The sequence below is a fragment of the Erpetoichthys calabaricus genome, chromosome 1 (genome assembly GCF_900747795.2).
Source record: "Erpetoichthys calabaricus chromosome 1, fErpCal1.3, whole genome shotgun sequence".
NCBI lineage: Eukaryota > Metazoa > Chordata > Cladistia > Polypteriformes > Polypteridae > Erpetoichthys > Erpetoichthys calabaricus.
In genome coordinates, this window is record NC_041394.2 from 81406259 (window position 1) to 81431115 (window position 24857).

At 38.1% G+C, this 24857-nt stretch overlaps 1 protein-coding gene across 2 annotated transcripts in view; it reads left to right on the forward strand.

Moving 5' to 3' along the window:
• fibpa (fibroblast growth factor (acidic) intracellular binding protein a) overlaps nucleotides 1-24857 on the forward strand; it is a 105611-nt gene that overhangs the window by 67096 nt on the left and 13658 nt on the right. For both annotated transcript variants that reach the window (XM_028802896.2, XM_028802914.2), the window contains 2 exons: nucleotides 5495-5581; nucleotides 15050-15147. In XM_028802896.2, the coding sequence (XP_028658729.1) occupies nucleotides 5495-5581; nucleotides 15050-15147 (185 nt within the window). The remainder of the gene's footprint in view (nucleotides 1-5494; nucleotides 5582-15049; nucleotides 15148-24857) is intronic.

Consider the following 24857-nt stretch of genomic DNA (forward strand, 5'->3'; position numbering starts at 1 on the left):
TCTATCCTCCCTCTCCCGAAATTTTCTAAGCCAGATTGAAACACATTGTGTAAGTTATTTTTTTCCCAAATATGAAAGTAATTGTACATAAACCACCTTTTTCATAATTTAGGACAGTAAAGGGAGCTTAGAGGTGTGCCAATAGTTTGAGAGCAGTGTAGAGTCCAGAGTAGTCTTCTTCAGATGTGGCTGAACAATTGCTTGCTTGAAATTGTTAGGCAGTCCCCCCGTTTTTAAAAAGTTCTTAATTATGGCCAAAATAAATGGACTAATGCCCCAGAAGAGTCTTTAACACCAGAATTACCAGAGTCTACGAAAAAACTTGTAGATCCGGCCCACCTTAAAACCATTCTCACCTCTCTTTTGTCTTCTAAATGTGCCGATTAAGACAAGCAGCAAAAAGCCGGCTATTCCATCCCCCACCATCGCAAAACGTTCACTAAGTTTTCCCAGCTCATGCCTTGTTTGATTATCTGGGAGTGACTGAACTGGAGTTTTAGAGTGGAAATAATAGATCGTTATTTAGAACACACGCATTTCATGTGTGTTCCATTTCTACAGTAATCTGTGTAAACACATTGTTAAAACAGAAACATTTTCATATTTTAGTAATAAAGGTTACAAAATGTAGGCATAAACTATAGAATGTGTGAGCCTGATGGCCAAACATCAAATAAACACTTTCACAAAAGGTTCAAGGATGTCACAACACCTTCCGTGGCGTAACGCTGAGATTTGCTGACTCAGAGCACGGCAGCCCTGCCGCGCTGTAGAGACCCAAGTTCGATTCCCCGCTGGGGAGGAACTGTTTTTTTTTTCTTTATAGCCTCAAACGGACATAAAATTTATAAATTGGTATGCACTGGAAATCGTTAAGTTTAAAATGTCGATCGTGGTTATTTCTGTTGATTAATTCATGCTTTTTTACTTAGAGTCATAACAGGAGCTTATTCAACTTATTCAGCTTCTGATCTGACTCTTAAGTAACAGCTCCAGTATAAATCACACCCAATCTGACGCTGTTCGTTTTCAAATAATATTGCATTACTTCAACGATGTTTTCTGATTGGTACTATTCGCGTCATAAATGATTTCTTCAAAACGTCACATATATTTGTTTTGAGATAATGAATAGAGCTGCAAATTACAGGTGCTTGTTCAGTGTAATAGGAACCATAGCACAGAGAGTTGTGTACACTGCAACAAGTACACATGTCTTTATGTGAAAACAGCAGTGTCTGATGATTACATATAGCGCTGAAGTTACTGCTCTTTACTATGCGTTCCTCTGCATGTCCTGGAGTACAAAAGAAACAGCATACAGCAACATGTGGGGACTGGCAAGATTGGGGGGAAAAAACACGCGGTCGTATGTATCGTGATACACTGCAGAGCTATAGCGCGTCTTTATGTGAAAACAGCAGTGTCAGATGGGGTAGGGAAGGATCCTGAACATGACTGAGAGAATAAAAAGTGAATAAAAAAAACAAAAACAAACTAACCTTTACAAATATCATAAATTACACCGGCTGTTACAGACTGAAATCAAATGTATCTTTTTATTCTAAAATAGTAAAAATAAGAGCAGTTCACTTCTCAAAAGGGAGTCGTACAAGATCGAACTCGTGATCTTTTGATTCCCAGTCAGCAACTGATACTGTTGCGCCACAGGGCCGTCGTAGTAAATGAGTGTCAATGTCACACACTAAGGCGTTTTATTTTTTTTCTGCATTTACAGTGGGTACGGAAAGTATTCAGACCCCCTTCAATTTTTCACTCTTTGTTAGCCATTTTCTAAAATCATTTAAATTAATTTTTTTCCTCATTAATGTACACACAGCACCCCATATTGACAGACAAAAAAAAGAATTTTTGAAATTGTTGCAGATTTATTAAAAAAGAAAAACTGAAATATCACATGGACCTAAGTATTCAGACCCTTTGCTCAGTATTTAGTAGAAGCACCCTTTTGAGCTAATACAGCCATGAGTCTTCTTGGGAAAGATGCAACAAGTTTTTCACACCTGGATTTGGGGATCCTCTGTCATTCCTCCTTGCAGATCCTCTCCAGTTCTGTCAGGTTGGATGGTAAACGTTGGTGGACGGCCATTTTTAGGTCTCTCCAGAGATGCTCGATTGGGTTTAAGTCAGGGCTCTGGCTGGGCCATTCAAGAACAGTCAGAGTTGTTGTGAAGCCACTCCTTCGTTATTTTAGCTGTGTGCTTAGGGTCATTGTCTTGTTGGAAGGTAAACCTTCAGCCCAGTCTGAGTTCCTTAGCACTCTGGAGAAGGTTTTTGTCCAGGATATCCCTGTACTTGGCCATATTCATCTTTCCCTCGATTACAACCAGTCGTCCTGTCCCTGCAGCTGAAAAACACCCCCACAGCATGATGCTGCCACCGCCATGCTTCACTGTGGGGACTGTATTGGACAAGTGATGAGCAGTGCCTGGTTGTCTCCACACAGACCGCTTAGAATTAAGGCCAAAAAGTTCTATCTTGGTCTCATCAGACCAGAGAATCTTATTTCTCACCATCTCAGAGTCCTTCAGGTGTCTTTTAGCAAACTCCATGCGGGCTGTCATGTGTCTTGCACTGAGGAGAGGCTTCCGATAGGCCACTCTGCCATAAAGCCCTGACTGGTGGAGGGCTGCAGTGATGGTTGACTTTCTACAACTTTCTCCCATCTCCTGACTGCATCTCTGGAGCTCAGCCAAAGTGATCTTTGGGTTCTTCTTTACCTCTCTCACCAAGGCTCTTCTCCCCTGGTAGTTCAGCTTGGCCGGACGGCCAGCTTTAGGAAGTGTTCTGGTCGTCCCAAACGTCTTCCATTTAAGGATTATGGAGGCCACTGTGCTCTTGGGAACCTTAAGTGCAGCAGAAATTTTTTTGTAACCTTGGCCAGAGCTGTGCCTTGCCACAATTATGTCTCTGAGCTCTTCAGGCAGTTCCTTTGACCTCATGATTCTCATTTGCTCTGACATGCATTGTGAGCTGTAAGGTCTTATATAGACAGGTGTGTGGCTTTCCTAATCAAGTCCAATCAGTATAATCAAACACAGCTGGACTCAAATGAAGATGATCTCAAGGATGATCAGAAGAAATGGAAAGCACCTGAGTTAAATATATGAGTGTCACAGCAAAGGGTCTGAATACTTAGGACCATGTGATATTTCAGTTTTTCTTTTTTAATAAATCTGCAACAATTTCAAAAATTCTTTTTTTTGTCTGTCAATATGGGGTGCTGTGTGTACATTAATGAGGAAAAAAATTAATTTAAATGATTTTAGCAAATGGCTGCAATATAACAAAGAGTGAAAAATGGAAGGGGGTCTGAATACTTTAAGTACCCACTGTATATTTTTGAATAAAATCGCACTTGTTCTGTTATATTTGTACCTTTCGTGAAAGTGTTTCTTTGATATTTGGACTTCAGGCTTCATACATTATATAGTTTATGCCTACATTTTGTCATTTAGTACTAGAATATGAAAAATGTTTGTTTTAAAAATGTGTTTACACAGATTACTGTAGAAACTGTGTTCCAAATACCGATCTATTATTTCCACTCTAAAACTCCACTTCACTCCCAGATAATCAATCAAGGCATGAGCTGGGAGAAGTTCGTGCACGTTCTAAGTTGGTGGGGGGATGGAATAGTCGGCTGTTTGCAGCTTGTCTTTATCTGCACATTTAGAAGACAAAAGACGATGGCAGAGAGGTGCGAACGGATTTAAGGTGAGACGGATCTATGAGTTTTTTCGTAGGCTCTGGTAATTCTAGTGTTAAACAGGCATACATGTAAAATATCAAAAGGATATCTGGAAGGACTGTATCAGCTAACTGGGAGGAGGAGACTGGATTATACACTGTAAACTGGGTATGCGCTGACCTAAGGGAAGCCGGAATCTCATCATTGTGGTCCACAGCTAGAAGGATAATGCCTGACCGAATAACTTGGATTTTATCTATAAAAGAGTTGAGGAATAACTTAATCAAGCTCATAGGGAGACCACTGCCTGGTGGATTTAAAAAAAGTCTTTATGGTGTTAAAGAGCAGTCTAGTCCTTGAGGCAGCATTTGCAGTTAAATCTGATAGTTAATTTGATTTTGCTGTTCTCACTGCTTCTTGGTAGAGCTTCAAGCAGATTTTCAGAATTTTATATGAGACCTATAGTTTATCCTTTTTTCACATGCGCTCAGCCTGCCTGCATTCCTGCCTGATTGAACGAGTGGTGTCATTTAGCCAAGGCTGAACTCTGGCCTTAACCCTGGCTCTCCTTAACTTTAAGGGTGTAGTCGGGTCCAGTGTTTGCTTGCATGTAGACTCTAGGAGCCTAATCAGGCTAAGAGCATTGGAGCACACAAAGAGGACTTCTGTCACCACAGATGAGTGAAGGTTTGAAAAGGTATTACAAAACTGCAAGGCAGATTCAGCATTTAAAATTTTAGACAAAGTCAATTACAGAAACTTTGTTTGTTTGAAATACAGCTGAGAAAGTGTTATGTTGGTTTTTGACAAACTCTAAATTATTATCATTGACAAATCTATACCCAGTCGAGATGCTCAATATGTCAGTTTCATGTTGTGAGAAAATTATAAAGTGTTTTTGCTCTATGTATTGGCTTTTCCCCCTTGTAAAACATTATTAATTAATGAATACATACTGTATATAATGTTGAAATCTTAATTTACATAGGAGAGATACAAGATGATTTTTTTTTTTACCATAGGAAAAACAGGTATGGGTTAGGTACGATGAATGGCCACAATTCACGCATCTTGTAGCAGCCGCAAAGTCCATCAAAGATTTACTTGGATCAATGCCATTTTAAACAATTGAAGGCTACTTGGATTGCGTGATGGCCTCACTGCAAGTAACCAGTTTGGCAGGCTGTTCCATTAGCTAATTGTTGTGAGGTAGTAGTGAAGCTGCACAATAACTGGTGTGTGAGCAAGGTCCACCAAGATGATAGTATTGTGTAGCTGCTGAGTTACTGGTCATCTGATGGCAATGAAGAAACATTGGAATGTGGTCTCTCCAACTTGGGGCAGCCCTTCTGAAGCAAGATGGTGTAGCAAGCACAGGTTGGATGCAAGCTACTGCTAGACTAGTGGCATTAGGGTCATCTGGGTCTTAGGCACACACCCAGAGTTCTAAACTTTTATTCGGTTTCAGCAGGGTGGAAGACTGGATGTTCTAGTTTACAAAATGCATTCCAAACCCTATGTTCTGCTTTTACTGTATTCTCAAGTTTTCTTTCCAGTTTGAATTGTTTTAAGAAGTTTAAATTCTAAGATGTACTGTAGGTTATTTTGAGGAATACAGAAAGAGGTAAGTGTATACTTATTTTACAAAGATATCACAATGTAATTGGATTAGAAGCAGGGTAAGTGTAAAGGTAGCTTAATCTCATTCATTTAAGGTATTTTTCATGATTGTGGCTATTGTAGAATATTAACTATCCTTTCCTATTCTTATTTGATTGACAGAATCTCTCTAGAGGTCTAATAAATATTGCAGCAAAGCTGACCAACACAAAAGATGTTCGTGACTTTTTCATTGACCTTGTGGAGAAGGTGGGCTTTTTAATATTTGTTCATAAATTGTAAACAGTGACAGAATTAAGTTACATCAAAATTGGGCAATACCTTATTGGTGTTTATTTTCATCTGAAGGGTGAAATATAACAATAATTCCAAAAACTAGTACAAAGGAAATACAGTCACTGAATGGGGATATGCATTGGGTATATTACTATTGTTTAAAATTTCCAAGGTGTCATGGAAACATGTAGGTGCTGAGTCACGTTGATATATTCAACTAAGAACTATGCATCTAATCCTCCAGGGAGCAAATGATCCACAGAGGATGTGGAGTGGTAGTTAACTGGCATTCCATAACATCCTGCACATACCCTATGAAAGCCAGATCAGTGACGTGGCTACACAGGTAAGGATTCCAGTGTCACTTGGCCACCATAGTGGTGATGTAGTAGGAGAAATTTTCAAAAGTCACATCTATCCAACCTTAACTTGTTGTTTTTTATGGAAAACCTGATAAATGATTCTGTATTGCTAATTATGAGTGTTATGAATATATAAATCTAATGATATGTTTAGGCTGACATGCTGATCATCAATGCTATTTTTATGTGCAGTGTACTACTACTTACAAGGTAAATTCATTTTTGTTATAGCTTGTGCACAGGGCCAGTTGAATACCTTTATTGAATTAATTTCACTCATCCCTTTCATAAATGTATTTACTCATTAATAATAATAATAATAATAATACATTTTATTTATATAGCGCCTTTCCCATGCTCAAGGCACTTACAGAATAAATAAAGAACGGCAGAATATACAGTATATAGCATTGTACAAACCAGATAAATAAACAAAGAAGATTAAGACAGTAAATTCTGAAAAAAAAAAAAAACAGACAACATAATTGATGGTCTCGCACACACACACAGGTTACATGAGCATCTTGACAGAGAAGTAAACTGAGAGAAGGGTAATAAAGTCAAGTAGAGCTAAAAGCCTTCCTGAACAGATGAGTTTTGAGTTGTTTTTTAAAAGAATTCATGGAGTCAGCTGACCTGATTAATTTTGGTAGGTCATTCCAGAGTCTGGGCGCTATACAGCTGAAGGCCCTGTCACCCATGGAGTGTAGATTAGTGACGGGCACAACAAGATTACCAGAATCAGAGGACCTTAGTGGGCGGGCAGGCACATAGTGATGGAGAAGGTCACTGATGTAGTTTGGCGCGAGGTTATTTAAAGCTTTGTAGGTTATTAGTAGGATTTTATATTCGATTCTGTAGGACACAGGGAGCCAGTGAAGATGGAGCAGGATGGGTGTGATGTGCTCGCTGCTGCTGGTTCGAGTAAGGACTCTTGCAGCTGAGTTTTGAATAAGCTGGAGCTGTGATATAAGATTAGAAGGGGCACCTGCCAGTAGGGAATTACAATAGTCGATGCGGGATGTGATAAAAGCATGGACAAGTTTCTCAGCATTAGAGAAGGAGAGGAAGGAGCGAACACGGGATATGTTACGGAGGTGAAAGTAAGAAAGTTTCTTAATGTGATTTATGTGGGCGGAATAAGTGAGGGAGGAGTCAAAAATGACACCAAGATTTTTTACAGTAGAGGCAGGTCTGATGAGATCACTGCCAAGATGGACTGGGAAGGAGCTCATTTTATTAAGTTGCATTTTAGTCCCAATTTGCAGGAGTTCAGTTTTATTGCAATTTAATTTTAAAGAGTTCTGCTCCATCCAGGTTTTAATTTCACTAAGGCAGGTTGTGAGCTGAGAAAGCTCTGATGAAGTTCCACTTTTAACATTGAAGTAGAGCTGGGTATCATCTGCATAAAAATGATAACCCAATCCATAACTACGGATAATATGGCCAAGGGGAAGCATATAAATACAGAAAAGCAGAGGACCGAGGACAGAGCCCTGAGGGACTCCTTGTGTGACTGGCACTGAGCTGGATCTACTGTTGCCAAGACTAACAAACTCTTGCCTATCAGTCAGATAGGACTTGAACCACTGGAGGGCAGTGCCAGAGATACCCAGCATGTTCTCCATTCTGAACAGTAGGATGTCATGTCTGACAGTGTCAAATGCTGCACTGAGGTCTAACAGAATTAATATTCTGGTTTGTCTAGAGTCTGCTGCCATAAGCAAATCATTGGTTACCCGTAGCAGAGCAGTTTCACAGCTGTGCCGCGCCCTGAAACCAGACTGAAAGGGTTCCATCAAATATCATCATACATCATTGTATATCATAATCAGAAAGAGTTTAAAACTGAAATGCATGATTAATAAAATTTATAGATCACAAACCAAATTTTTTTAAAAAAATGCTTTCATTTAGATTAACTTTTTAAATTATTCATAAGAAATAAAATAAGGGGATGTTTCTGAAATTTTAATTTAAATATATTTGACATGTTCTAAAAAGACTGGACCCAATATTAAAACAGCTAGATTTTTGAAACAATTACAGAACTTAAGGTAAACACGTTTTGTTCCATAATTAGATACAGACATATTATTTCACTGAGCTTAAATTATTGAGATGTATTTTTTTGGTGGTTATCTCTTGTAATCCAAATATGCTGTCAGTTATTCGTGAATATTAACTTGTGCATCCGTTGATGAACTAGCATATAGGGTAAGACTATTGATCATCATGTCCACAGCTGCCTGAATAGTTTTTGGCAAATCTATATGGAGTTATGCTGGTATTAAAATAGATGATTGTATTAAGGGATTTATACATGGGAAGGGAGAACAAAATAAAGGTATTGCTCTTAATCATTCTTAGGGCAACACTGTGGCAGAATGTTTTTGCCCTTTTGATACTCACCCCTTAATACATTTGCATCTGACTGAAGTCCCTTAAGTGTAGTGTGACTGCAGTTTAGACGTTATATTGATCCTTTCAAATAAGTTAAGGTAATTCAATTTTTATCTCTGTTGGCTTTTGCTGTGTGAAACCAATGCTGTTCTGTGGTATAATTATTTTTGCTTCATACTAAATATATAATACTTTTGTTTAAACTGACCAGGGGCCTCCTGTATAACGCAGTGCGTAGAATTCACACTAACATGGCATACGGACAAAAGCGGAAATATTTGTACGCACAATAAAATCCAGATGTATAAATCTGTGTGAACGCCAACTTCCACATTCTTCCGCTACATAAATCCCGGTCAGCGTGAAAAGTTATGTGTTTCTGCTGTCCCGCCCCAACTCCTCCCAGAATTTCGCCTCTTTGAATATGCAAATCAATATAAATTGCCCTTAAGCTCAGCCTTCTGTGAAAAGACAATGGCAAAACCATGAGGAAAAATAGAAGAATTTCAGCGAATACCAAGTAGAGGCAAGGAAAAACTTACTATTTGTTGGTTTAAACAGTGATATAATCAACAAAAGGAAGTTGATCGAGTGACATAGAGTGTCGGAGAAACTCGAAAGTTCAAGTTCACAAAGTCGCACAGTGCCCGAAATAAAATAGAAGTGGTCAGATATCAAAGTTGCCGTGAAAAGGCGAATTGTAGCCCACCGTCTGAGTGTCATATGAAAGCTTATTAGGGTACAGAGAAAAAAAATAGGCACACAGTGGGGAAAAAAGCATAAAATGTAAACTTTAATCTCGAAATTTCCACTTTAATCATGTAGTTTATTTTGTCATTAAAGCAGAAAATCATAAACTTCATCTTAAAATCGTTTAATTTACTAGTTTCTCAAATCCCATCGTAACTAAAGTAGCACGTTAAATGCTTTGTTTTGTATTTGATCTTCTATGTGCTCTACCTGCTTCTTAAACTACTTTGTGCACTACCTTTCTCTTTCTCCGACAGGACACAGAATCCATTACATTCGTAATATTACAGCTCTCTGAATAATTAAAATACTGAGATACATACGCGATATCATTTTCATAATGAAAGGAGTTAAATCATGTTATTAAACATGGGAACATGGTGGCGCAGTGATAGTGATGAGCTGGCACCCTGTCCAGAGAATGTTTATGCCTCTCACAAGATGCTTGCTGCATCGTGCGCGACCTTCGATGAAATAATTTATTGCAGCAGTACTGTCTCTTTCAAATGTACTAACCCCCAATTCCTGTCCTTACTTTTCTTTCTCCAAGTAACCAATCGCCACACAATCAGCTCTGTAATAGATGTTAAGCCATCTGTAAGCTTAGAACGCAGATTCTTCAAAACTTTTAAGGAACATTGAAATATCTTCGTAGTACTTGTTTAACACTAGAATTACCAGAGCCTATGAGAAAACTCCTTAAATCCATTCGCACCTCTCTGTCAGCGTCTGTTCTCCTGTAAATGTGCCGATTAAGGCAAGCAGCCTGCTATTCCATCCCCCGACCACCGCAGAACGTTCACAAAGTTCTCCCATCTCATGCCTTAATTGATTATTGGGGAGTGAAGTGCTGGAGTATTTGAGTCGAAATAATAGATTGTTATTTGGAACACATGCATTTCATGTGTGTTCCGTTTCTACAGTAATCTGTGAAAACACATTGTTAAAACAGAAACTTTTTCATATTTTAGTAATAAATGTTACAAAATGTAGGCATAAACTATAGAATGTGTGAAGCCTGAAGTCCAAAGATCAAATAAACACTTTCACAAAAGGTTCAAGGATGATACAACAGCCTCCATGGCATAGTGGTAGGATTTGCTGACTTGTAATCAAAAGTCCCCAGTTCGATTCCCACTGCCTCCTATTTTTGCCGTTTTCAGTAGTAAGCTGCTCTTATTGTTAATATTATACAGTACATACATACAGTGGTGTGAAAAACTATTTGCCCCCTTCCTGATTTCTTATTCTTTTGTATGTTTGTCACACAAAATGTTTCTGATCATCAAACACATTTAACCATTAGTCAAATATAACACAAGTAAACACAAAATGCAGTTTTTAAATGATGGTGTTTATTATTTAGGGAGAAAAAAAATCCAAACCTACATGGCCCTGTGTGAAAAAGTAATTGCCCCCTTGTTAAAAAATAACCTAACTGTGGTGTATCACACCTGAGTTCAATTTCCGTAGCCACCCCCAGGCCTGATTACTGCCACACCTGTTTCAATCAAGAAATCACTTAAATAGGAGCTGCCTGACACAGAGAAGTAGACCAAAAGCACCTCAAAAGCTAGACATCATGCCAATATCCAAAGAAATTCAGGAACAAATGAGAACAGAAGTAATTGAGATCTATCAGTCTGGTAAAGGTTATAAAGCCATTTCTAAAGCTTTGGGACTCCAGCGAACCACAGTGAGAGCCATTATCCACAAATGGCAAAAACATGGAACAGTGGTGAACCTTCCCAGGAGTGGCCGGCCGACCAAAATTACCCCAAGAGCGCAGAGACGACTCATCCGAGAGGTCACAAAAGACCCCAGGACAACGTCTAAAGAACTGCAGGCCTCACTTGCCTCAATTAAGGTCAGTGTTCACGACTCCACCATAAGAAAGAGACTGGGCAAAAACGGCCTGCATGGCAGATTTCCAAGACGCAAACCACTGTTAAGCAAAAAGAACATTAGGGCTCGTCTCAATTTTGCTAAGAAACATCTCAATGATTGCCAAGACTTTTGGGAAAATACCTTGTGGACTGATGAGTCAAAAGTTGAACTTTTTGGAAGGCAAATGTCCCGTTACATCTGGCGTAAAAGGAACACAGCATTTCAGAAAAAGAACATCATACCAACAGTAAAATATGGTGGTGGTAGTGTGATGGTCTGGGGTTGTTTTGCTGCTTCAGGACCTGGAAGGCTTGCTGTGATAGATGGAACCATGAATTCTACTGTCTACCAAAAAATCCTGAAGGAGAATGTCCGGCCATCTGTTCGTCAACTCAAGCTGAAGCGATCTTGGGTGCTGCAACAGGACAATGACCCAAAACACACCAGCAAATCCACCTCTGAATGGCTGAAGAAAAACAAAATGAAGACTTTGGAGTGGCCTAGTCAAAGTCCTGACCTGAATCCAATTGAGATGCTATGGCATGACCTTAAAAAGGCGGTTCATGCTAGAAAACCCTCAAATAAAGCTGAATTACAACAATTTTGCAAAGATGAGTGGGCCAAAATTCCTCCAGAGCGCTGTAAAAGACTCATTGCAAGTTATCGCAAACGCTTGATTGCAGTTATTGCTGCTAAGGGTGGCCCAACCAGTTATTAGGTTCAGGGGGCAATTACTTTTTCACACAGGGCCATGTAGGTTTGGATTTTTTTTTCTCCCTAAATAATAAAAACCACCATTTACAAACTGCATTTTGTGTTTACTTGTGTTATATTTGACTAATGGTTAAATGTGTTTGATGATCAGAAACATTTTGTGTGACAAACATGCAAAAGAATAAGAAATCAGGAAGGGGGCAAATAGTTTTTCACACCACTGTACATTTGGTTTGTGTCTGTAACAGCCGCTGTACATTTATAGGACTTGTAAAAGTTACCGTCTTTTTTCACTTTTATTCTCTCAGTCACGACCACGATGCATACTACCACCCCACCCCCATGGGGATTTGACACTGTTACTTTTTATCTGAAACTGGGAATAACTGTAGATGTGTATGGTGTTTTGAGGCAATGGAACTGGACATTCTCTGATCTGGATGGATAAAAGACATAGGTATCTATCAATCAAGGCATGAGCTGGGAGAACTGTGAACGTTCTGTGACGGTGGGGGGATGGAATAGCAGGCTCTTGCTGCTGCTCGTCTTAATCAGCACATTTACAGGACAAAAGACGCTGATGGAGAGGTGCGAATGGATTTAAGGTGGGCTGGATTTACGAGTTTTTCGTAGGCTCTGGTAATTCTAGTGTTAACTATTCTATCCATCTGTCTTTCCGTAGTGTCGTGCCAGCCCCAGCATGAATAAGGCGCGAGGCAGGAATAATCGGGGCGCCAGCTCGTCGCTAGCGCTGCGACACCATGTCCTCACATGATTAATTATTAACAATATAGATTATGTAAATGATGTTAACATTTTATCTGTATAATGTAAGAAACATATTTTGCTGCATTTCATCTTAAAAATGATATCGTCATCATATGTAAAAACGCACTTTATAAAGTGTTGCCGGTTGTGCAATATTATAACTGTACCGCAAGTTTACAGTGAGGTAATTGTACTTGTAAGTACAAACAGTTCTATAAGGAGCACTTGATGGATTGATTGAGTGCGTTTATAGTTCTTGGGATGAAACCGTTTGTGAACCACGAGGTCCATACAGGAAAGGCTCTGAAGCGTTTGTTGGATGGGAGCAGTTCAAATAGGCAGCATGGCAGAGGCACTGTGTGCTTGATGCTTTATACCGATAATTCTCCTGATCAGGTGCACCGTGTGGTGCAGTGAGAGTAATATGGAAAAAGATGATCCACTGTGGCAACCCCTAACGGCAGCAGCTGAAAGTAGAAGAAGGTGCAGCGAGAGTAACAATGCTAAAGCAGCTATGGTATTTGGAATAGTTTGGCCATTCCGTGGACAATTATATTGTTACAGGTTAATTACAATCAGATGCCTTAAACCAATAAACAATATGTGGTTAATTTCAGTGTATATGTTAAAGCTGCGTCAGGGATGTGGATCTAAAAAAGAAAGTGAAACCACACTGGAGCAAAACCACTGCTTTGACTCTGGGTGCCACCAGTTTGCAAAACCGAGCGGAGAACTTGCGTATGCCAGGGTTGGAGCTACCGTGAAAATGTGCATGGCTTTACAGCAAGTTTAGGTTTTATACATCGCGATTTGAGCGTGGAAACGGGCTTACGCAACATTTTTGTGCGTGCACACAGTTTATACATGAGGCCCCAGGTCTGTAATTGTAAAGCCACTGGAATAAGCAAGATAGTTTATAATGCCTGGTATGAGAGTTAATGTTCATATATCACAGGTTGCCTTTATAAACATTTTAAAGAAAGGACCCTGTTACCAACCAAAAATAAATTAAAAAAGTGAAACTTGTAATTAAAACTAAAATAATGTTATATATCCAGTATTATGAAAACCTATTTAATATTGCCAATCTTACTGGAAATGCATGACAGGTCTTTAAACAAAATTTAATAATAAATAAAGAGTGCAAATAACATATTTTTTAAGTGTATGTATTTAATGAACAAAGATATCCATCACCAGCTGACAGTAAAAAGTAATCATCCCATGTTAAATCAACTCCGTTAAAAGAAAAAGCTAACTGAACACAGCCAGGCTTTATTGAAGCCAGCCCTGCTCAATATAAGTCTTGCTTGTTTTGACCCGTAACACCTGAGTAAAGTTGCCAACACGAGAATTCAAAAAATACTTAACGCAATAAACAAAAGAAATTTCTGATGAGATCAAAAAAAATTGTCAGTGTCTGTCATTCTGGAAAGAGCTACGAAGCCATTTCTAAGGCTCTGGGACTCCACCAGAACACAGTTACAGCCATAGTCTCCAAATGCAAAACACTTGGAATAGCAGTGAATCTTTCCAGGAGTTTCAGGCCTGCCAAAATTAGTTCAAGGATGCATTGAAAAATTCTTCAGACTGTCAACAAAAAAAAAAACTAAACTAAAAATCATACAGAGTGTGGCAGGGTTAATTGCCATGCTAAAGGTCATGACACCAACATAAGAAAGGCAGTGGGCAAAATGGGTTTTATTATAGAGTAGCAACAGCTAACCAAGTATAACATAAGTGCTCATATCTCAGTTGTCGAGAAGCACCTATATGTTCCATCAGCTTTTTAGGAGAATATTCTGTGTTCAGATGAGACAAAAGTACAATTTTGTGGATGACATGGGTTGCATTATATGCAACATAAAGAAGGCACAACATTGCAGAGTAAAAACATTACACCAACAGTCAAACATATGTTGGTAGTGTGATGGTATGGGGATTCTTTGCTGCCTCAGGACCTAGAAGACTTTATATAACTGAAAGAATCATTAATTTTGCTTTGTATAAGAACATTCTGAAGGAGAATTTCTGGTAAGCTGTCTTTGTGATGAAGCTAAAGCGTAGCTGGGTCATGCAGCAAGCCAGTGATCCAAAATACAACAGCAGTTTCAGTTTGACATCAGAATGGTTGAAAAGAAGCAGAATTAAAATTTTATACTTATTTATTTAAAGTCCAGACTTAAATCCAATAAAGATTCTGTGGCAGACCCTCAAATGAGAAATAGTAACTTGAAAATCTCCTAATGTTTCTGAAGTTTCAGTCTATGTTGGATAACTCTCCTCATTCAGTAAATAACGTAACAAAAATGTTATTTGTTCACTCAGGTCCCCATTATCTATTTTTTAAGTTTATCGAAGACATGAAAACATTCAGTGTTTAAAATTGCAGTAAAAGAGGAAATCGGGAAGGTGGCAAATATTTTTTCACATCACTGTACTTCAACTATCAGGCTTGAACTATTTGTTAGAATTCATCCAAAATTCACTCTTCAGTAAACTGTTTGTAACACCTTGATTAATCAAAGATATTTGCATCCTTTTTTTTTCTTAACAGGTTATAGAACCTTGCAAAGCAGACAGATGGCTAATAAGTGATGTGCGGGCTTTCCTTACCCAGTATACAAACTCTGCGAGAGCACTTGATGGCTTTAAGTATGTACAATCTAGTTAATAGTTGCTGACTTTATTTTAGATTTTAGTTTTATTAGAATGTTTTCACACAGGTTCAGTTCTCAGCTGAGGTGTGTCCTTTATGGACATTTCATTTTGTCTTCATGTATGCAAAGCTTTCCTCTCAAAGCTCTCAGACTGGTGAAGAGTTGGAATGACAATATATGACTGAAATCTTTTTCAGGATTGTTTTCTGTCTTCTACATATTTCTAATAGTATCGACTCCGCTCTATAAAGCAGATTTTTAAGCACATATTGAATCTACAATGTAAGCTTACCATTTGGATTTGACTGGTGTAGACACGCTGTAATTCACAGTAATGTCCTGGCAACACCCAGTTGTAAAAAACCAAGGCACACATTTGAAGTTTCTTTTTTATGCTCCAGTAAAACTAGTATCTGGCTTTTCATAACCCTAACAAGGAAACGGTGGTTATAGAAAATGAGTAGTTAAGTGCCGTGCATTTTGCTGTGTTAATCCTAAAATCACTGTCTGCCGTTTTTAATATTAATGCTTATAAAAAACGCACCTTCAAGGAAGTTCTTAATACCCCAATGAAATCCCTTTCTTCAGTTAATCATTTTGGCTATCAACATATGAGACGCAGATATATTATATTACAAAGACACATACAGTATTTAGTAGTTGGTACTATGAAAAGAAAAAAGATGCAGTATGAGTGAAATAAATTTAATACTTGAAAGTAGATTTGTACATGTGATATTTTATTTCTATATTTTAATTCTCAAATCGAAGCTGCTGTGAAAGTTTTAAATGTTAAAACTAATGAGTAAGGATTGTGTACTTTCTTTTTAACTTGCAATTGTTTCTTTTTTAATTTTATTTACTTCTACTGAAATAAATGCTATTAACCCAAGTTATTCACTAGAGGGCGTCATTAATGCATGTAACCTTTGAGATTTTTTCCCATAATAATTTTGTATTAATATAGTATAGGTTTATAGGGTTATTGTTGTACTATGTTAAGAGCAGGGTTGGGGCAATTCATAAATTGCATTGAGAATATATAGTACATTCCAATTAATTTCCTGAAATCTGAATTAGAATTGAATGCTGCTGAAGAGAAATGGAATTGGAGTTGAATTGGAATGTCAGGAAACAGAACTGAATTCAAATAAATTCCACATTCTAAGATAATTTGACTTGAATTGCTAAATAGTCTACAGTATATTAAATATTACGAATCACATAAATCATAAACATATAAAAGAAACACTAGAGCAATGTATATTTTATACATTATGCATGTTAATTTCTCAAATCACTGTTATAAATAAAAAGTAAAATATGAAATTTGATTGTCTCATTTGTATGTGCCACGCCCTTAATGCCCTTAACAACATTTTCTTAAATTAGATTAAAACCATTTTTCCCAGAATTCAATGCAAGGTGAAGGTTCAGGAGTATAAATGAAAACCAGTTAGGGCCCATGTTGAAGCTGTGAGATTGGAAAATTTCTGTGAGTTTGATTGGAAAGATTTTGATTGACTTTAGATTGCTTTTTGTGTATAATCTTGGACTGTTTTGAGGATCTGATTTATGTATGGATTGCATGGGTGGAGAAAGAAAAAACATCAAAGACATTCTAACAAAGAAGGTCCTTTCACTTTCTTTACCAAAAGTAGCAACTACAAAGGATTTGCTCTTCACCACCAAAATAAAGAACAAAACATTTCACATTGTGGAACTCAAGTCCCATCCTCATTTACAGAATTACCAGCATCAGAGGAGGTACCAAGTTACCTAAGCCTACAGTGCCATACTAAGGAGTCTGCTACTCTCCTGTTATGGAATGACCCCCAGAACCGTTTCCCCTATTTGTTTCAAATTGCATGTCAGTATCTAGCTATTCCAGCCTCATCTGCTCCCATGGAATGTGTTTTCAGTATTGCTGGCAAGATATTTAAGCCAGAGAGTTGCAATCTTAGTGATGCCAAATTCCAAAAAATTATAATTATGTGATGTAAAAAAAGTGAATGTATATGAATGAAATACACAAGTGAACATTATTTTGTGTTTTGAGACATACAGTATATCATGTGGTAGCATTTATCACAATGAACTAGCAATCATATACTAACAGTATATTCAGATACTTATGGCCAGTGTCACTCATCATTTATCAATTGTTAATGTACAGTTATCAGTTTTATTTACTTACATTCCATCAGCTATTTTTCATACATTACTTGGTATTTGTCAGGCACCATAAGTAAAGTTTGCATGTATATCCCTACACGTAATCCTAAGTAAATGCTCAGAAACTGCAATAAATGGAATTCGGCAGAATTTCACTGAATTAAATTCCACTTCGTAAAACTCCAAATGAATTCCATTTCAGTTTTCTGTAATTGTTGTTGAATAACAATTCTATTTCCTTTTTTGAATTGAATTGTTGAGTTCATTCCTGGATTGACCCTAACCCTGGTTAAGAGCACAGTGAAATACTTACTTGTATGTGCCAATCTACATGAAACACTTTGCCACCCTTCAACAACCTTACCTGAAACTACTGCCTTCCTTACCTGAAAAATTTCAGAGTCTACAGTGATTCCAGAAAGTATTCAGTCTCCTTTACTTTTTTCACCTTTTATTATTTTCCACCTTATGTCAGAATCATTTAAATTCATTTTTAATGCCAGCATGCAGCACTCAGTATCCCAAAATAACAAAGCAAAGCAGGATTTTAGAAATTTTTACAAATGTGTTAAAAAAATAAAAACTGAAATATCCCATTGACGTAAGTACAGTGGACCCTTGACTTACGAACTTAATTTGGTCATGAGGGCTGGTTGTAACTCAAGTTGGTTGTAAGTCAAGACTATTTTTCCCATAAGAAATAATGGAAGCCTGAAGTCTTCTTGGGTATTCTACAACAAGGTTGGGACACCTGGATTTGGAGATTTTCTGTCATTTTTCTCTGCAGATCCTCTTAAGCTTTGTCATGTTGGATGAAGACAATAACTGGACTCCTATTTTAAAGTCACTCCAGAGATGTTTGATTGGTTTCCTGTCTGAGCTCTGGCTAGACCACTCAAGGACATTCCTAAGCCACTCCTTTGTTTCTGTTTTATGCCAAGGTTTATTGTCCTGTTGGTCTGCAAATCAGTCTGAAGTCCCTAGCATTGTGGAGCTGGTTTAAATTAAGGATATCTCTTTTCTTGATTGAGCTTTTCCTCGACCCTGAGTAGTCTCAGAGTACCTGCAACTGAAAAATAACCTACTGCATGATAATATCAACACCATGCTTCACCATTAGAATGATATTGCACAGGTGATGAATGGAGCCTGGTTTTCTCCAGACATGAGATTTACAATTGAGGCCAGGCAGTTCAGTCTTGGTTTCATGAGACCAGAGAATCTTGTTTGTCATAGACTGTCCTTTAGATGTCTTTTTTCAAACTTCAGACAACTAGACTTTCATGTATCGTAATGTATACTGAGGAGAGGCTTCTTCCTGACTACTTAGTCATGCAGCCTAGATCAGTAGAGTATTGCAGTAATGGCTGTCTTTCTGGAAGCTTCTCCCATCTTTGTACCGGCTCTGTGGTGCCAGAGTGACAAATAGGCTCTTGGTCTCCTCTCTTAACAAGACCCTTCTACCCTGATTGCTCAGTTTGGCCGGATGGCCAGCTCTAGGAAGAGTTGTGGTTGTTCCAGGCTTTAGTGCTGACTTGACACAATCCTGTCTCTAAGTTCTGCAGGCAGTTCCTATGACTTCATGGCATGCTTTTTGCTCAGATACACATTGTCAGCTCTTGGGCCTTATATAGACAGGTATAGGCCTTTCCTAACTATATCCAATCAGTTGAATTTACCACAGGTTGATTCCAAACAAGGTGTAGAAACCTATCAACAATGATCAATAGAATTGAATCCACTTGAGCCACATTTCAAGTTTATGGCAAAGGGTCTGAATACTTGTGTCAGAATGTATTTTTTAAATAAATTTGCAAAAGTTTCTCGTATCAAGTTTTTGCTTTGTCATTCTGAGATATTGGGTGTTTCTTGAAGTGAATTTAATGATCGTAATTAAAGTTCCAATTTAAAAAAAGAGAGCCATATTCATTCCAGATCACAATACAAATGCTTACATTTCAAAATTTTGTTTAAAAATAAGACTATTTTAAAGGTTACACCTATGAAGGCCTCACTTCATTCTAGTCTCCCCTTATAATAATTCTTGCCACTGTGTCAGCTAAGAGCAGTCATTAGTAGAGACTTTCATATCATGATTTTAAGGTTTTTCTTTAATTAGTTTGATTTATTTTCTTTCAGGTACTTAAACTATATCTCTAAGCAAAATATCTAGGCATTTATACCAAAATTATTTAAAATACATACAGTATGAGGACCACTCAGAGTGAAAATTGACACTGTCATTATTGAGTTGTAATCATTTTGCTTGGGGTGGAAAATTAGTTCTTAGGTAAACGGAGAAGGGAATTATTTGATGTTAGAAGGTACCGTATGAATTTTTTTTTTGTTTAATTCAAAACATAGCTCCAGTTTTTGTTAAAAATTACATTTACAGTTTTTTTCATCCAGGTATAAGCATTGTGTGTTTCAGTTTCATGGGTTGGGTTTGTTCTACTGTTCCAACTAAACATACAAAACAATAGGAGAAAAAGTGCCACATGGGAGTTCCCCCCACCACTGATATTGACATAGCTGGTCAAAATCTAGAGAATATAGTTGCAGACAAAGAAGGACCTAGTATAATGGAGAAGGCGTGGACGGGGCATGTTGTAAATTCTTGTTCACTTGAATCAATAGATATTGGAGTCCCAGATGAATTATCCTTCAATTTGCCCTACAAACTGTAGCTAGTTGGTGGCCACAGGGAATACTCAAGAACAAAGAGTGTTCTGCCTTTTCTGACAGGGGTTTTGAGCGTCCACAGTGTGTTTTTTTTTTTTTTTTTTTGCCTGGCTTAAGCCAATCTCTCCTACCAGACCTGTACTTTACCAAACGATCAGGAACTTGTTTGATGGTAAAGGACAGGGAGACAGAGGATAACCTATGCCACTGCCAAAGAGTATTGGCTCTGATGTCTCACAATTGAATTTTTCAGCTGAAGATTGGCTGAAAGATTCAAAGGTTTGGGTGGTACAATCATCAATCACAGATCTGCACAGAGAATAGGGATATTTTCCTTGTAGAGTTAACACTTGGCGTCTTGTCAGTCTGATCCTGGTGTTGTGATCCCTCATGATTTCTGGTTTCAAATACAACAGACAAATTTAGATGGGCCAGTACCAGCCAGCATGTCTGGAAAAACACAGTCTCAAATATTGAAATGCTAGGGGAGGATATTACCAAGGAAAAATGTGGTTGGGTATGCACATTTCAAAACAGAGTAGAAACACCAAAGTAACTCCCCATTCCCTACAGTATAGTGGTTCAACTGTACCACAGAATATCAAAATGGTATTCCCACAAAAACTCCTTGGAGTGTTACTGCTGTGGCATTATGGGAGGCTGGTTCTTCTTGCCAACAACGCCTAATCAGGAAAGAGAGAGGCTTGGCCATCTCAGTTGCCACAGGCAGTCTTGTTCAGCCCGCTAAAACTGAATCCAGCCCAGGATAAGGGAAGGATAGGGTTTTTGTGGATTAGTCCATTACTTTCTTTGTGTTTTTTAATTAATTTTATTTCAATAAAGTAACAGTATACAGTCAAGCAGGTAACATTTACATAACTTATACATCAGATAAGTTTAAAATCACTCTAGAAAAAAAAAAACAGAATTTAAAAAAAAAAAAAAAACTAAATAAGAATTCAACACCCTATTTTCTTGATGTTTTTCAAAGTATTCATCCTATCCTTCCTTGCTTCGAAAAGGACTTTTTCATTTAAATGTGTTTTATTATGCCCTAAATAATTAGTCTCTTTAAGTGTTTTCCTTTATGCTGACACCAAAGCTAATGTTTTAATGTTTTATAAATTGTTGGTGTTATTTTAGTGAGTACAAATGTATACAAAATAGAGGAAGATCAAACGACTCAAGTGTTTTACTGAAAGTTGCTCCAGTGGCCCTATGTCACTGCTGTGGGTAAGCGGGTTAGGAAATTGGATGGATGGATGGTTAATACGTTTTTTCAGGAAACGCCTGTTAATTTATTGCTGTATGATAATGACCTCAGGTAATATTTGCATGGTTAGTTAGATCGAAATGGCCTGGAAGTTTAGGACTGATGATGGTTACTTAAAATTTATTCAAGAGGCAGTAGAAATCCTTTAGAAAAACCATTGTTCAACTAGATGTTGTGTGTGTTTGCTGGTACATGATGACAAGCTGAAATCTGGATTTTTTTATGGCAGGTAATCCTGCAATGATAACACCTGAGTTCTTCTGAAGCTTGATTTTAAGTAATTAAATATTCCATTTATTTACAACCCCAATTTCAAAACACTTGGGAGGCTATGTAAAATGCAAATAAAAGAAAATGCAATGATTTTCAAATCTCATAAACCCATATTTTATTCACAATAGTACAAAGAAAACATATCAGATGTTGAAGTGAGATATTTTACTATTTCATGAAAAATATTAGCTCAGTTTGAATTTGATAGCAGCAGCATGTCTCAAAGAAGTTGGGACAGGGCCACAAAAGGCTGGAAAAGTAAGTGCTACTAAAAAGAAACAGCTGGAGGAATATTTTGCAACTAATTTGGTTCATTGGCAACAGGTCAGTAACATGATTAGGTATGAGCAGAGCATCGTAGAGAGGCAGAATCTCTCAGAAGTAAAGATGGGCAGAGGTTCACCAATCTGCAAAAGACTGCATCTACAAATTGTGAAACAATTTCAGAATAATGTCCCTCAATGTAAAATTGCAAAGACCTGGAATATCTTATCATCTACAGCACATAATATTGTCAAAAGATTCTGAGAATCTGGAGAAATCTCTGTGTGCAAGGGACAAGGCCAAAAGTCAATATTGGATGCCCATGATCTTCGTGTACTCGGGCAGCACTGCATTAAAAACAGGTACAATTCTGCTATGGAAATCACTGCATGGGCTCAGGAACACTTCCAGAAATCATTGTCTGTGAACACAGTTCGCTGTGCCATCCACAAATGCAAGTTAAAGCTCTGTCATGCAAAGAAGAAGCCATATGTAAACATGGTCCAGAAAAGCCGCTGTCTTCTCTGGGGCAAAGCTCATTTAAAATGGACTGAGGCAAAGTTGAAAACTTGTGCAGTCAGACAAATTTAACTTTGAAATTCTTTTTTTGAAAACATGGAGGCAGCATCCTCTGGACTAAAGAGGAGAGGCACCATCCAGCTTGTTACCAGTGCTCAATTCAAAATCATGCATCTCTGTTGATATGGGGTTGCATTAGTGCCTATGTACAGTGGGGCAAAAAAGTATTTAGTCAGCCACCAATTGTGCAAGTTCTCCCACTTAAAAAGATGAGAGAGGCCTGTAATTTTCATCATAGGAATACCTCAACTATGAGAGACAAAATGAGAAAAAAAAATCCAGAAAATCACATTGTCTGATTTTTGAAGAATTTATTTGCAAATTATGGTGGAAAAAAGTATTTGGTCAATAACAAAAGTTATCTCAATACTTTGTTATATACCCTTTGTTGGCAATGACAGAGGTCAAACGTTTTCTGTAAGTCTTCACAAGGTTTTCACACACTGTTGCTGGTATTTTGGCCCATTCCTCCATGCAGATGTCCTCTAGAGCAGTGATGTTTTGGGGCTGTCGCTGGGCAACACGGTCTTTCAACTCCCTCCAAAGATTTTCTATGGGGTTGAGATCTGGAGACTGGCTAGGCCACTCCAGGACCTTGAAATGCTTCTTACAAAGCCACTCCTTCGTTACCCGGGCGGTGTGTTTGGGATCATTGTCATGCTGAAAGACCCAGCCACGTTTCATCTTCAATGCCCTTGCTGATGGAAGGAGGTTTTCACTCAAAATCTGACGATACGTGGCCCCTTTCATTCTTTCCTTTACACGGATCAGTCGTCCTGGTCCCTTTGCAGAAAAACAGCCCTAAAGCATGATGTTTCCACCCCCATGCTTTATAGCAGGTATGGTGTTCTTTGGATGCAACTCAGCATTCTTTCTCCTCCAAACACGACGAGTAGAGTTTTTACCAAAAAATTCTATTTCGGTTTCATTCCTCTTCTGGATCATCCAAATGCTCTCTAGCAAACTTCAGACGGGCCTGCACCTGTACTGGCTTAAGCAGGGGGACACGTCTGGCACTGCAGGATTTGAGTCCCTGGCGGTGTAGTGCGTTACTGATGGTAGCCTTTGTTACTTTGGTCCCAGCTCTCTGCAGGTCATTCACTAGGTCCCCCGTGTGGTTCTGGGATTTTTGCTCACCGTTCTTGTGATCATTTTGAACCCACGGGGTGAGATCTTACGTGGAGCCCCAGATCGAGGGAGATTATCAGTGGTCTTGTATGTACATTTTCTAATAATTGCTCCCACAGTTGATTTCTTCACACCAAGCTGCTTACCTATTGCAGATTCAGTCTTCCCAGCCTGGTGCAGGTCTACAATTTTGTTTCTGGTGTCCTTTGACAACTCTTTGGTCTTGGCCATAGTGTAGTTTGGAGTGTGACTGTTTAAGGTTGTGGACAGGTGTCTTTTACATTGATAACGAGTTCAAACAGGTGCCATTAATACAGGTAACGAGTGGAGGACAGAGGAGCCTCTTACAGAAGAAGTTACAGGTCTGTGAGAGCCAGAAATCTTGCTTGTTTGTAGATGACCAAATACTTATTTTCCACCATAATGTGATTTTCTGGATTTTTTTTTCTCATTTTGTCTCTCATAGTTGAGGTATACCTATGATGAAAATTACAGGCCTCTCTCATCTTTTTAAGTGGGAGAACTTGCACAATTGGTGGCTGACTAAATACTTTTTTGCCCCACTGTAACTGGCAGCTTGCTCATCTGGGTAGGCTGTATCAATGCTGAAAGGTATATACAAGTTTTAGAGCAACATCTGCTTCAATCCAGATGACTTCTTTCTCAGGGAAGGCCTTGCATATTTCAGCAAGACCATGTATACTGCATCTAATACAACACCATGGCTTCATAGTAAAAGAATCCGGGTGCTGAAATGCCCTGCCTGCAGTCCATACCTTTCACAAATTAAAAATATTTGGCACATCCTGAAATGAAAAGTATGACAAAGAAGATCTAGGACTGTTGAGCAGTTAATATCCTATATCAGACAAGAATGGGACAACCTTCCTCTCCTGGTATCCTTAGTTTTCAGACATTTATAGACTGTTTTTAAAAGAAGAAGGGATGTTATACAGTGGTAAACATGGCCCTGCCCTAACTTTTTTGAGATGTGTTGCTGCCATCAAATTCAGTATGACTTTATTCTTTTCTTAAAATGGTACATTTTCTTAGTTTAAACATTTGATATGTTTTCTATTGTGAATAAAATATGGGTTTATGAGATTTGCATTCTGGTTTTATGTACATTTTACACAGTGTCCCAAATTTTGTGGAATTGGAGTTGTGTTTTTTATTATTATTATGAAATTTTCAATTTGTCACCAATTCTGTAAAGGTTGTACTGTTCAGAATGATGCAGCAGTTGACAAACTTCACCAACATAATGTTTTAAAACGCCCTTACTTAAGTGTCATCGGGGGCTATACTCTGTTCCAGCAATTTTGGGTACA